This window comes from Quercus lobata, chromosome 5, assembly GCF_001633185.2.
Source record: "Quercus lobata isolate SW786 chromosome 5, ValleyOak3.0 Primary Assembly, whole genome shotgun sequence".
Classification (NCBI taxonomy): domain Eukaryota; kingdom Viridiplantae; phylum Streptophyta; class Magnoliopsida; order Fagales; family Fagaceae; genus Quercus; species Quercus lobata.
This window is the reverse complement of record NC_044908.1, coordinates 67881413-67895225: the sequence shown is the minus strand read 5'-3', so window position 1 is coordinate 67895225 and position 13813 is coordinate 67881413. Positions and strand designations below refer to the sequence as shown.

The following is a 13813-nucleotide window of genomic DNA, read 5'->3' as shown; positions in this document are numbered from 1 at the left end:
GCGTTCTGCCGAGGACCATGGTGTCCTCGGACGGGTATATGGCCTTCGATGGGCCACTGGCCCAACAATCCTGAACTCATTCTGAATCCTATGGGCCTATTAATCGAACAATCCCCACATATATATATATATATATATATTTGTTATGTGAACTTGAATGTCCAAAACTTTTTGAATATCTGACTATTCTTTTAAATCTAACACAAAACCAACTAATTACATAAAGAATCCTTGAAAGTTATCTCCTTAAAATTTATCTATATTATACTCTAGATGAGATATGTATCAGATCAAGAAGATGATGAATTCATCAAAAAAGAAAAAGAAAAAAGAGAAAAATATCATGACAAAAAATATTGGACTACACTATACTCTACATTGTACATAGGAACTATTTGACCAAGTTGTCCTACTCTTTTAATGTGGTACTAGTACGACATGCAAAGTCATTTGAAAGGAAATGAAGGGCAATTTTGTGAGAAGCTGAGTCAGCTAAGGACGTAATGTCTAGGCTGCATTAAACGATTCCACCTCAGATTTGCAGAATCCCCATGTTACTTAAATGTTCTTTCTCTCCCACACACCACCACACATAGAAAGAGAGAGAGGGACGCCGAGACAGCGAGAGAAAGAGAAGCTTGAACAGCCTCCATTGCTACCATAACATACTCCCTTTCTCATTAGACTATCTCAAAGAAGAAAACTTTCAGAGTTTGAAAAGCATCACAGATATGGGTGAAGTAAGTTCTTTTATTATCACACAGAAATTGTTTTTTTATATATTTTTGTGTGTACATTTTTTTTCTTTCTTTCTATCATTGTTTGTTTGAACATGGACTACTTAATTTCTTTGGTTGATCTTCTTCACTGTCAAAATGATTTTGTTTGTAGCTTGGTTCCATGTATTTTGTGTTTATATAGGTAGGTTATTTTTATAATTTTATATATGTTATGGGAGAGATATTTAAAAGCTCAAGTTTCTGATATTTGTATATATTCATGATATTTTCTTTATGGTACTGAAGGAGAACAAGGAAGAGGAAAAGAAAGAGGAAAGCAAAGAAGAAAAGAAGGAAGAAGAGAAAAAGGAAGAAAAGAAGAAAGAAGAACCACCAGAGATTGTACTCAAGGTTGATATGCATTGTGAAGCCTGTGTTAGGAAAGTGGCAAGAGCCTTGAAGGGATTTGAAGGTCACTTCACTTCCTTATACTCATTTTATTCTAAAGCCATTTTGAATTTTTCACCTATCTAATTTGGAAATGCATGTAGGGACTAGGGAGAGGCCTTGTTTCTAGCTAGCCATTACTTTTATCTTTTTTTGTTTTTAAGTAAATACCTGTAACATGAGATCCATTAAGCATATTCTTAATCATTATTACGCTTTTGTTTTTGCTCCAAACTCTTAATCATTACTTTATAAAACCTTTTACAGGGCATATATAACATCGTTCATTAGCCAACAAGAATTGGTATTTAACTGAGATTGGAAAATATATCATAATTTTAGAAATGTTTAACACGTTTTTTAATTAGAGAGAACATAATTTATGTGCACCTTTTTTTTTCCCTATTTTTACCTACCATAGAAAAAGATTACTGCAAAAGTTAACAATGTTAATAATTATATAAATTTTGTTACAGGAGTGGAGGAGGTAACTACAGATAGCAAGACCAGCAAAGTGGTGGTGAAAGGTAAAGCAGCAGACCCAATAAAGGTATGCGAAAGGCTACAAAAGAAAAGTGGAAGGAAGGTGGAGATAATTTCACCTTTGCCAAAACCCCCCGAGGAGAACAAAGAAGAAAACAAGGAACAGAAGGAAGAGAAGAAAGAAGAGGTAAATTCTTAGATGGACAGTGTTCACACAAGTAATTTGCTGTTTCAATAAATTAACCATACTGGCACTCTAGCAGAGAATTTTACAGATTTTTTTTTTTTTTACAATCATACCAATAGTTAAGATTAGTTAGATAGGGTACATAATAAAAATAAGTGTGTACCATAATAATAATAATAATAATAATAATAATAAGTGTGTACCATATAGTACTAAGTATAAAGTATATCAAGATATCAAGTACAAGTATGGTGATAAAGTGATTATCAAAAGAAAAAAAGGTATGGTGATAAAGTTTATTATTGCCAATGAATAGAAGATTGAATTCTAACTTAAATTAAAATAGATATTTAAAAAAAAAAAAAAAAAACTTGTGAACCTACATAATATATATATATATATATATATATGATAGCATCCAATTTTTTGGATTCGACAGCTCAATCAATGAATAATCATTCATGGACTTTGATAAGACCCTTCAATTTAACATCATCTTAAAAAATTATTAATATTTTGATAGAAAAGAACCATCAAGCCAAGGTATCATAAATTTAATGATTATCATATGAGACTGTTTGTTGGTAGAAATAAAAAAATGCAAATGATAGAGAGAGAAGGAGAAAGGGTGGTAAAAAGTAAAAAGTAAAAAGAGAAAGAAAGGACGTTACAAGTATCTAATTTTATTATTATGGTCCTAACTAAATGATCTTTAATGTGAGTACCAAAATAAGTTTCACAAATCTATTTAAACTTTAAACAAAATCTTTTTTTTTTCTTCTCTTTCTTTCTTCTTTGTGTGTTTGTTATATAAAAGGAAAGTGATTATTCCATGTTGCTCATGAGAATGAAAACATGTTCTATGCAGCATAATTTGCCTCATTCTATTTTAAAAGTTATTATACTTTTTTAATAGAATTTATAGTGTGTTAAAGTCTCGTCCCCTCTCCTCTCGTATTTTCAAATGATCTAGAAGGATCGCATTGGCATCATCACTCCTTCCCATTTCCTTTTCCTCCCTTTTTTTCATTGATTTCAAATTTCTCTCCTCTACTTACCTTGCCATCTACATTTCTATGTACTCACCACAGTCTAACAGTCTCAAAAATTGAGGTGATAATGAAATGAAGGCATGTAAAGTTTCCTATCGACTTTGGACTCCAGCCCACAAACCCACTTGCAAGTTGCATGGTTGTAGCCACTGTTTTCATGCTGACACATGAAAGTAACAAAACAAAATGGGCAGCAAAGGTTAACCCCACTACTTCTCTTTCGCTCTCTCAAGGCCCCAAAACATTGACCCCACTTAAATAGCTAGGCACATTTTACAATGAGACTGTCACTGGCTAGCTAGGCCAAAACCACAACCCACAAATACCAAAAGTTATATGTACTGGACTGCAACCATCACGGGTTTTTCACCCCCCTTCCACTCGTGCCTAGATTAGCGGAGAAAATTGTTTTTTACTCTTACATTAATAGTAGAGTACATGTAGTAAATTTATGGTAGAAAGAGAGAGTATCATTTTTTTCATGCTTCAAAAATATGGAGAATTTTCTCTAGTTTTCCTTTTATTTACCCACAATGAAAATCAATATATACGACATTGACCGAGAAAACTTTAAAGTTCATATTTGTGTTAGGATTTTCTTAACATATGCTTTAAGATATACGTTAGTAAATTATTTTTTAAAATCTTTTATAAAAAATTGAAAAAATAACTATCTGATTTAACAGTTTTTTCAGTTTTTCATAAAAAATTTTCTATTAAAAGATAGTTAAATGTATATCTTTAGAGTATACATTAACTGATCCTTTTGACTTTTGTGTTAATATATTAGTCCTTTTTGTCGGTGTTAAATGTATTTAAAATAAGAAAAATATGAGCTCTCTGAATAGGCCGGCCGAGCATGTCTTGTAGGCAAGGCTTATAATTGTCGTACTCTTGTCCTTTGAAAGTTACTACCTAACCCTATTTTGACCTTTTATAAAAAAAATGAAAAAATAACTAACTGTTTTGATAGTTTTTTCAATTTTTCATAAAAAGTTTTCTATTAAAGAATAGTTAAATGTATGTCTTTAAAGCATATATTAACTGATCCTTTTGGCTTTTGTGTTAATATATTAGTCCTTTTTGCCGATGTTAAATGTATTTAAAATAAGAAAAATATGAGCTCTCTGAATAGGCCGGTCGAGCATATCTTGTAGGCAAAGCTTATAATTGTCGTACTCTTGTCCTTTGAAAGTTACCTCCTAACCCTATTTTGACCTTTTATAAAAAAAATGAAAAAATAACTAACTGATTTGACAATTTTTTCAATTTTTCATAAAATGATAGTCTTTAAAGCATACATTAACTGATCCTTAAAAGGTTTTCTATTAAAGGATAGTCTTTAGAGCATACATTAACTGATCCTTTTGGCTTTTGTATTAATATATTAGTCCTTTTTGCTGGTGTTAAATGTGTTTAAAATAAGAAACATATGAGCTCCCTGAATAGGCCAGTCGAGCATGTCTTCTAGTCAAAGTTTATAATTGTTGTACTCTTGTCCTTTGAAAGTTACCTCCTAACCCTATTTTGGGATCTTCAGTTTACTTGCCGCCCAGTGCCCACCCCACAATACGAAATGTAATTCAAACAAGAGTAGTGGGACCAAACATTAATTGTTCATTAAAATGCTACCCCAAAAATCAAAGAAATAAAGTACTATATACTTGCATGAGCATGACATGACAAGCTTATTTAGGATTCACAAAATACTTTAATTAGTTAAGAGTCTTGTAACTTAATTAGTTGACGCTTTCTAATATTTTTAAAAGAAACATTTACTCCTCTCATACATTGTTTAAATATAAGATGGATTTTAAGATGATCAAAAGTTATCAGACTTGATCGTACTCATAAATATGAAGAATGAAATATGGCTTATGAATCATTAGACAAACACCTTATCATTGTTAAGACATTGAACATCTACTACCCACTCTTTTTTTATTAATGTACTTATTAGGGTTTTTGAATTAAGTAATGGGAAAAATTAATAAATGCTTTAACTTTTAATAGCATTGGTTTAAGAACTATTTTTTAAAAATTTTATCAAAAAAGAAAAAAAAATTACTAACTTTTTTTGCTGCTTTTTATATTTACCATGAAAGTAATATTCAATTTTTTTTAAAATGGTATATTAATAAATGCTCTAAAAACACTCTTTTAACATAACTCTAAAGTAATCTTAGCCTCTTAGTAATATACTAATATTATATTTTGTAATTACTAAAATTACAAGCAGTAATTAGGGTAACATCACTTCTATGTAAGTTTATTAGTGACACTACAATGCAAAAAGATTTATAGAAAAAAAAAATAGACTAATTGTTTAGAAATAATTGTATTTGACCAAATTATTGAATCTCCTTTGTCAGCCTCCTGCTGTTGTAACAGTTGTACTAAAAGTTCGAATGCATTGCGAAGCATGCGCTCAAGTTTTACAGAAGCGAATCAGAAAGATAAAAGGTACGGTACATTTGTCATTAATCATTATCATTTCTTACTTATCTAAAGTTACTAGATCATGATGTCACCTTCTAATCGTCTAACACTACCTTAAAGATTATGCCCAAATCAGAGTATACATGCTCACAAAAATTGTCTTTTTTTTTTTTTTTTATTCCATTAAATTGGGAAAGTCACCACACTTTTCCTATCTGGTTTCTCAAATACAAAATTAAGTGAACAGGTTAAATGGTAAAAAGGTAAAGAACAATATCCCTTGCCTTTAAAATGGAACTGATGTAACACTGCAAACCTTTATGTGGCATTTGGTATGGAGGAATTCATATTACTCCTGGCATTCAGATTCCTAGAAATATGATTCTTAAAAATGTGATTCCTTTCCATCTAGATGCCTAAGAATGTATCTATTCCTATATTTAGTTTCATTAGAAATCTCTTAAGATTCTTAGGAATATGAGATGGTAATATTTAGTTTATTCCCAAAAATCTTAAATGAATCATTTATTTTTCCCATTCTATTCTTAGATTTGAATGTTCGGTTTAATATTTTATCTTAATTACTTAAATAATAAGGAAAAATGGTTAAAATTGTCAATTTATAAAAAATACAATTTATTTTAAGTTTAGGAATCTAGATACTCACCTGTTTTAAAGGGAATCCACATTTCTACTGAGAGGGGTTTAAAAGGAGAATCCAAATTCTCCTGGCATCTGATTCCTTAGTGCGATTTGCAACCAAGCTTGAGAATCTTTAAACATTTTTAAGAATTCTAAAACATTAACCTGTACCAAACGCCACATTAGTGCGATGGTCACCCTATAAGTATAAACATTTGTGGAGTGTAAGGGGCAAGAATCCATGTTCAAGTCTTCGAAAATGAACTTCACATACATACATTTAGATTATGTTAGAGTAGAAATATATTTTAGATATATATATATATATATATAAGGAAATGTTAATGAGTGCTCTTAGTTCATTGGTTAACAATCAATTTTAGAAAAGTTTTTACATCACTTTTTTGGGAAATTAAAAAAAAAAAAACTGTCACAATATTAATTGTTTTTTTTTTTTTCATAAAAACTTTCTTTAACTAAATTATTAATTAATACTTTAAAGGCACTCATTAGCATGACGATATAAAAAATAGAAATTATGTATTCACGAAAAAAAAAAAAGTGATTGATCCATTGGGCCTAACGCCGTTTGCAATTTTTAGATCCTTTTTGTAGTTTAGGTGGCCAAGGTAATTTGTGGGCCTTCAATTTATAATGATAGGAGGCCATGACAGAAGTAAATATTTGAAAACTGAGATTTGGAGTTTCTAGAGTAATAATCAATGTTAAATAATTTAAATTAAAAAATCACTTTACATGTCTAAACCTATACAATTCTATATAAGAAAAAATATAATAATAATATAAATAAATTTAAGACCTTGTTTTTCATAGATAACAAATGCAATAGAATCTCTAAATTTGAACCACATATTCTTAATTTTCATTTCTTCTAAAATATAATAATAAAAACGTAGTGTCCATTTCTCTAATTCTTCAAATAGAAAAATACAAAAAAAAAAAAGTTTTCTTTTTGAAAAATAAAGTTTCAATTAAAAATATTTACTGAATATGTTTTGGTTTAATGAACTAATAATTAGAGAAAAATAATAATGATTCAGTCATTTATCTATATCTATATATTTATTGGGAGCAGTTTGGGTCTAGTGTTCAGTGGCATTGAACTTGTTAAAATGGTAACATGTGTCCATTTTTGAACACATGTCACAACCTGACTGAGTCCAATGCACTAGGAATACTGGACCTAATCCAAACCCATATTTATTTATACTATTATTTAAGTAGTTTCTATTTTTTAAGCTAGCTTTCAAATCGTGGACTCTAAATTTTTCATGTCCCAAAATACCCTCAAATTTATCTGTTTGAAAATTTTAAATAATTGGGTTAGATAAATAAAATTACAAATTTAAAAAATCCCTCATCTAGAAATCTAAACATCCCATGTTTCAATTTCAATTTAAATAATGATCCTCATCCAAACCCACTATCAAGCTGTTATATTCAACTAAAACTTATTCATTAAGCCAATCAAAAAGTTTATCCACTGACAAACAGTTACAACCATTTAAACCTTCACCAATATCTATATACTCTCATTTTCTTTTAAAATACAGAATTTTTTAAGAACGCTAGCACACAACAAGGAAAAGGAAAATTGGATGCCCCTTGTTCCTAATGAGTTCTGGTATGTCATTCTTTTGGTTACTTTTTTGCCTTTTTAATTCTTTTATTAGTTTCATGCTTAAACCATGATTTTGTTGAAAACCATCTTAGACCAAGAGTTTTAAACATCTCACTCATATTTTTACTAATATTACACATTTAGAAAACTGATATAAATAGAAGTGTCATGAGGCTAACTTCAAAAAATAACAAATCCACACATGAACATATGAGTTTTTGGTAGCTAAACATTTAAACCTCAAATTTGGATGAAATAAAAGAGAGCGAGTTACCTATCTTATAGAAGTAACAAGTGCAAGAAAATGATGTAATCAACTGATCATTTACATAAGAAAAAGAAAATAATGTAGTAGTCATTTACATAAAATGCTATTTAAAAAAAAAAAAAAACAATATCAGCGGGCCATTAGATAAAATTTACATAAAACCTTTTTTTTTTTAAGTATATAAGGGTGGAGGAGGATTTAAAAAGCTAGGGGCTCACCTCGTTTTTCTGTTTCAAAAGTGTTTAAGGGCATTTACATTAATCTCCCTAAATACAATAAGAGATCAATTTAGAGGGTGAATCCTAAAAAAACACCTCCACATTGGCTTCCCTATATATCCTCTAAAATAACATTTTACTATTTTGCTTCTTTAAACACGTTTTTTTTTTTTTTTTTTTATATATATATATTAGTGTCTCAGTAATTGATATAAAAAAAAAAAAAAAAAAAGCATTTTGCATTTTGAAAAGTGAAAAAAAAAATAATAATAATAATATTTAAATTAATAAAAAAGAAAATAGAATAGAGAATCAGATTTGAGTGTTTACTAACGCAATTAACTAAAATAGATAAAAGTAAATTTTTACTTAAAATACAGAGGAAATTTTTTGAAAGTCGAATACTCAAAATCCGCAATTCCTTGACAATGATTATTATCTATCAGTTTCAAGACTAACATCATATTTGGATTAGCCTGGCTAGTTTTGTTTCTTTAGTGGACTGAATAATAATGAATATGAAAAAAAGAAGTTGATTATACAATGAAGTTGATTACAAGTGTTTCTTTACTAATTGCTCTTGCTCTAATCAAAAGATAATTCTCCCCCGAAGAAGATTCTTTTCTTTAATAGTGAATTAGTGATGCATGCAATCAAATCTATTCGTATTGCATGTCAACTGTCAATCACTTTTTTTACTTTAATTTGGATAAAATTTGTTCGATTCCTTTCGGTTATCTTTTTGTATCCAATTATACCAACCCAATCCAAAGTCCAAACTCCACACACGTGTGAATATATTTCGGTTTTTATACGTGAAATGGATTATATAAAATCATTCAAATTTTACAACTTAATATGTTATTTTAAGCACAACAAGAAAAAGTAATCAAGGACATTACAAATTTCATTATATAAAACTTACAAACCAATGTTTCAACTTTCTTGTCATTAGTGGATTCTAGTTAACTCAACTGGTAAAATCTCTGATGGTTGTATGGAGTTCAATCTCCGCCTACACCAAAAACTGATTGGTGTTTTGAACTGATGATAAAGATTTATCAAGAGCGGATGCCATAAGTTGAAACTCTCTAAAAAAATAAAAAATAAATAAAAACTTTCATGTCAGCAATTATAAAAAAAGTAATTAGGATATTTATTATGTTATTGAAGTGATATTAATCACATTCATTATTATCTATAAATTGGTAGTAACTAATTTTAGTATTTTCCATTTATTAATTATATTGTTGATGTAATATTAATCACATTCATTGTCATATAATTTTTAAATTATTTTTTAACTATATTAGTAGTAGATTTAATATTCCTTTTTGTTATTAGGTTAGGACTTTAAAAGCCAATCAAATCTGAAAGGATGTCTTCTCAAAAAAAGAAAATTTGTCTTTCTCAAAAAAAGAAAATTTGTCTTTCTCAAAAAGAAAAAAATAAAATCTGAACGGGTGGATAACCACAGTCACTCAAGTAATTTATGTGTTCTTCTAATAATAAAAAAAAAAAAAAAAAAAAAAAAAAAAAGAGAGAGAGAGTAATTTATATGCCTAAACTTGGATGCCATGTAGAAATAAATGGTAGATTACATGGGTCAACTTTTGCTTGAGCATAATTCTCTCATTTTAACAACCAAACTTCCAAGGTTTACTCCAGTTTTAACCTTCACCCGATTACATGGGTCAACTTTTCTTGAGCACCATTGATATAGAAGCATTTTATTGTTTGTGTTGCTAAAAAATAACTTTTTAGCATTTTGAGAGCTTTGATCAGTTTGTTGTGAATGCTCTTAGTGCTTTCTAACAAATGAGACTCCGGGAATGTAAGAATATAAAATAAAATCCATATTGGTACAAACACTTGTAAAAGATGATGCTATGCTAATCAAGTATAAATGAAAAGAAACTTACGAGGATTCCCTTAGGTCTTAGTAATGGTTGATCATAACAGCGAAAGTCATGTCGAACAGATTGAATATAATTTGTTGATTTATAATCATGATTCATGAATATTCCCAATAGTTCAATATTAACCATTGAGTAACCATAGAGCACCAAAAAGAAAAAGAAAGGAAAAAAGTTGAACACATACTATATATGGTAGCAACTGTATTGAAGTCCCTATTGGATGCACTTTGAGAAGTTGGAGTGTACTGCAGGCGTTGAATCAGTGTCAGCAGACCTAGCTAATAATCAGGTAGTAGTAAAGGGAGTGGTGGAACCAACAATGCTGGTTGATTATGTGTACAAGAGAACCAAGAAGCAGGCTTCAATAGTGAAAGATGAAGAAAAGAAGGAAGAAGAGAAGAAAGAAGAAGAGAAGAAGGAAGAAGAAAAGAAAGATGGTGAAGAAGGCAAGGGAGACGATGACAAGAAGAGTGATATCAAGAAAAGTGAATATTTGCCACCCAAGTACTTGGAGTATACGTATGCATATCCTCAGATTTTCAGTGATGAGAATCCTAATGCTTGCTCTGTTATGTGATTAATGCTATATGTAAGTACTTTTGATGTAGTTTTAGTCTGCCCTATGCAATTTTCTAATATGTACTTAGATATGTTAATAAGACATTGGCAAGAACAGAAATCAAGGGGGCTATGCCGACCTCGGCATCCCATATAAATATTATGCGTCTTGAGGTTCGAAGTATGTACCTGTGGACTATGGACATCTCTAAAAACTGGCAGTACTGAGCAATGTTGGCCTAAGTTTTTGTATCTAAGAATTTGGCACAGATAGTTGTGTTTATTTCATTGATAGTATTTTAGACAATGAAATTCATGGGACCCCTTGATTAGAAATAAAAAGATCCTAAGAATTTTAACTATTTTATACTCTGAACAATAAGTTGAGAATAAATTTAATTTGGATCTTTACTACAATTGCCACATTAGATTTTTCCAAATAATAGTATAGAGACTATCACATACAATCAATTCAATTCTACAAATAAATTAACATAAAACAAAAAATAAAAAAATTGTACAATCATTCAGTACCCCCTCTCTCATCTTTTGCCACCTTAAGCGTCAGTGTATTTGTCACCACAAGATCATAATTCCTAACAATTTTCCTCCCTAGGATAAAATACAAGGTGTTTCGGATGCATGCATCCTCACACTCACATAAGAGTGGATCCTAATTTTCCTCCCTAAGATAAAATACAAGGTGTTTCAAATGCATGCATCCTCCCATTTACATGAGAGTGGGCCCCACAATCTCTTACTAATCCGTAACCCCACTCTCTTTTTCTCTCAAACCTAGCTCTCTCTCCCTCTAAAGTCTAACCCTATTTGTTCTCTCAAGCTCAGCCATAGGCCCATAGTCTAGCCATAGCTCTTATTATCTTGGGATCACTTTGAGTTCTCAATCTAAGCAAATAAAGCTTTGGGCCATATGCTATGGCCTTTAGCATTTACTAGCCGTTAATTCGTTAAAGTTTGATATGGTCTGTGTTTTAATTAGTAAGTTTTTTGGATTGCAGATCCCTTGTGGCACAACCGTGGCCGGAAATATTTATTAAGAAACCAACGTGTTAGTCTGTTGCTTCCTTGGCATGTAATGGAGAGCTCAACAGCAGGAACATGTTAGGACAATTGTCCGTCTTTTTGCTATACTGTAGATTATTGGGACATGTTGGGCTTAATTCACTTCACGTATTTGTAATTAAATTTTATGTGAACTCTGTAACTGTGTTTAACTCATTCAATTCTTTCATGACCAAAAAAAAAAAAAAAAAGAATGTAAATTATATGAATCAGGGGTGGCGATGGTTTTTTTTTTTTTTTTTTTTTTTTTTTTCTTTTTGAGTTTAATGTCATAATTTTCTATGTTTTGAGGATATTTTGGACATAAAAAAATATGAATTCAAACAAGGGAAACTCCTTAATTAAATATTAATATAGATTAAAAAAAATCTAAAAAGAGCAGTTTTATTTTCTTTAAAAAAAAATGATTTGAAATTTGAATTGACAAAGAAATGTGGATGAAAAAAAAACTTTTTTTTTTAAAACTTATCTAAAATTTAGAAGTTTTTAAATTAGTAATTTAATTAGTAATTTGACATGTCTAACCCTATAATTTAACTTCCTAAGTGAAATTGAGGGTATTTTGAGCATCCAAAAATAGGAATCCAAATTAGGAAAATTAACCTCTTAAATAGTACTCCTAGTACAAATATTTTAAGAATGGTTTCAAATTTAATCTTATATTTTTAAAGGTTTCAAATTAAACACTAAAGTTTAAGACTATCATAAATTAAATCTTATAGTTTCTCTATAGGTTCAATTGGAGTTTTAAAAATAGTATAAATTTAAATCTTGAATTTTTTTGGATTTGCTTAAGTTTGATTGGGAGCTTAAATTGATACTAATGATGTACAAAAGAAATCAATGGACCACTTGTCCAAAACTGGAGGTTTGGAAGACTTGTACACAAAAATCACCCATCTAGAGAGCGGTGTTGTGTCAGCCTAAGCTCCTCTAATGCTTAAACAGAACTCACAAACACCCAAAAAAGAGTAGTCAGCAATGAAAATTCTAGGCTTTTCTCTTATAACTTGTGAGCGTGGATGCTAGTTCTTTATATAGGCGTCATGATCTAACCATCATCCTAAAAATCTATTCCTTTTGCTTAATTAATTGAAACATGATGCAGGGAAAATGAGCTAACATATCAAAATATGCACCCATTCTGAATTATCTAGGTTCGTGGAGACTTAAACCCTGTTTGGATGGTGACTGATTGATATCTCATCACTCATTACCCAAAAATCATTATTCAAAACTTGTCACCCTATAACTCATTTTTTATAATTTGAAAATTTCCAACTTATACCCTGCGCTATTTGGCCCTTAAACCTAGTTGAGTTTTCATTCTAAAAACTCAAAAATCTCAACCTTTTGTGGGACACACGGACTGACTTGGTACAATGGAAACAGATTGCATGGCCTAACTCTTAGGATGTAGCTGGGATCACGGACCATCCATCATCTTATAAAGAAGGTGTGTTGATAACTTTGCGGACAAGAGTAGTAAGACAATATATCAATACTTATCAAATAAGATATAAAAGTTTAGGGTTTGATTTAAAACTAAAGAACTATAGCATCCAATATGTAACAATCTTAATTACAGAGTTTAATTTGAAACCATCAACATCAAAAAAAGAAAAAAAGGAAAAAAAAATAATTGAAACCATGCCTAAAAATAATATAAGGTTTTTGCGTAATATGCGCATTGAAATTTATCGTCCACTAGGCTCTAGCTCAGCTAGATACTATGGATGAGAAGCTACCAAAGAGTACTAGCTTGTCCACATATTATTATTTTGAGGTACAACTGATCTGACATCATATTGATGCACATACATGCATAACTGGGTTTGCCTTGGACACTTTACCTAACGGTTCCTATCATTGCATGACTTGAGCAGAAAAATATATTATTCTTATGAACTTGCGCATTGATCGGCTTGACCAAATAAAAGCACTGTTTGACTAACTTGTCCATTATTTTTTCAAAGCCCTCACGGATATTTGATATTCTTGGGCATGAGCAGATAAACCCATTCCTCAGAAACCTCTCACAACACTGGACCTGTTCTTTATCAGCTTTGTAGGCTGCCTAGCATTGGTTACAGAAAACTATTTTCTGCTTGGTTCAGTGTATAGTAAGCATAAAGGATCATGGTTTTGGTATAGTA

At 30.2% G+C, this 13813-nt stretch overlaps 1 protein-coding gene across 2 annotated transcripts; it reads left to right on the top strand.

Annotated features, from left to right (window-relative positions):
• The first annotated feature begins 466 nt into the window (after positions 1–466).
• On the top strand, positions 467–10862 carry LOC115989517 (heavy metal-associated isoprenylated plant protein 7-like). Of its 2 annotated transcripts, XM_031113213.1 has the most exons (5): positions 467–740; positions 1026–1191; positions 1643–1836; positions 5261–5351; positions 10268–10862. In XM_031113213.1, exons 1-5 carry the CDS (start codon positions 732–734, stop codon positions 10591–10593), a joined length of 786 nt encoding a protein of 261 aa, XP_030969073.1. In that variant the 5' UTR covers positions 467–731; the 3' UTR covers positions 10594–10862. The 2 variants fall into 2 exon arrangements, with proteins under 2 accessions (XP_030969073.1, XP_030969072.1); XM_031113212.1 differs by lacking the exon at positions 467–740 and having other exon boundaries at positions 1014–1191.
• The last annotated feature ends 2951 nt before the right edge of the window (positions 10863–13813 follow it).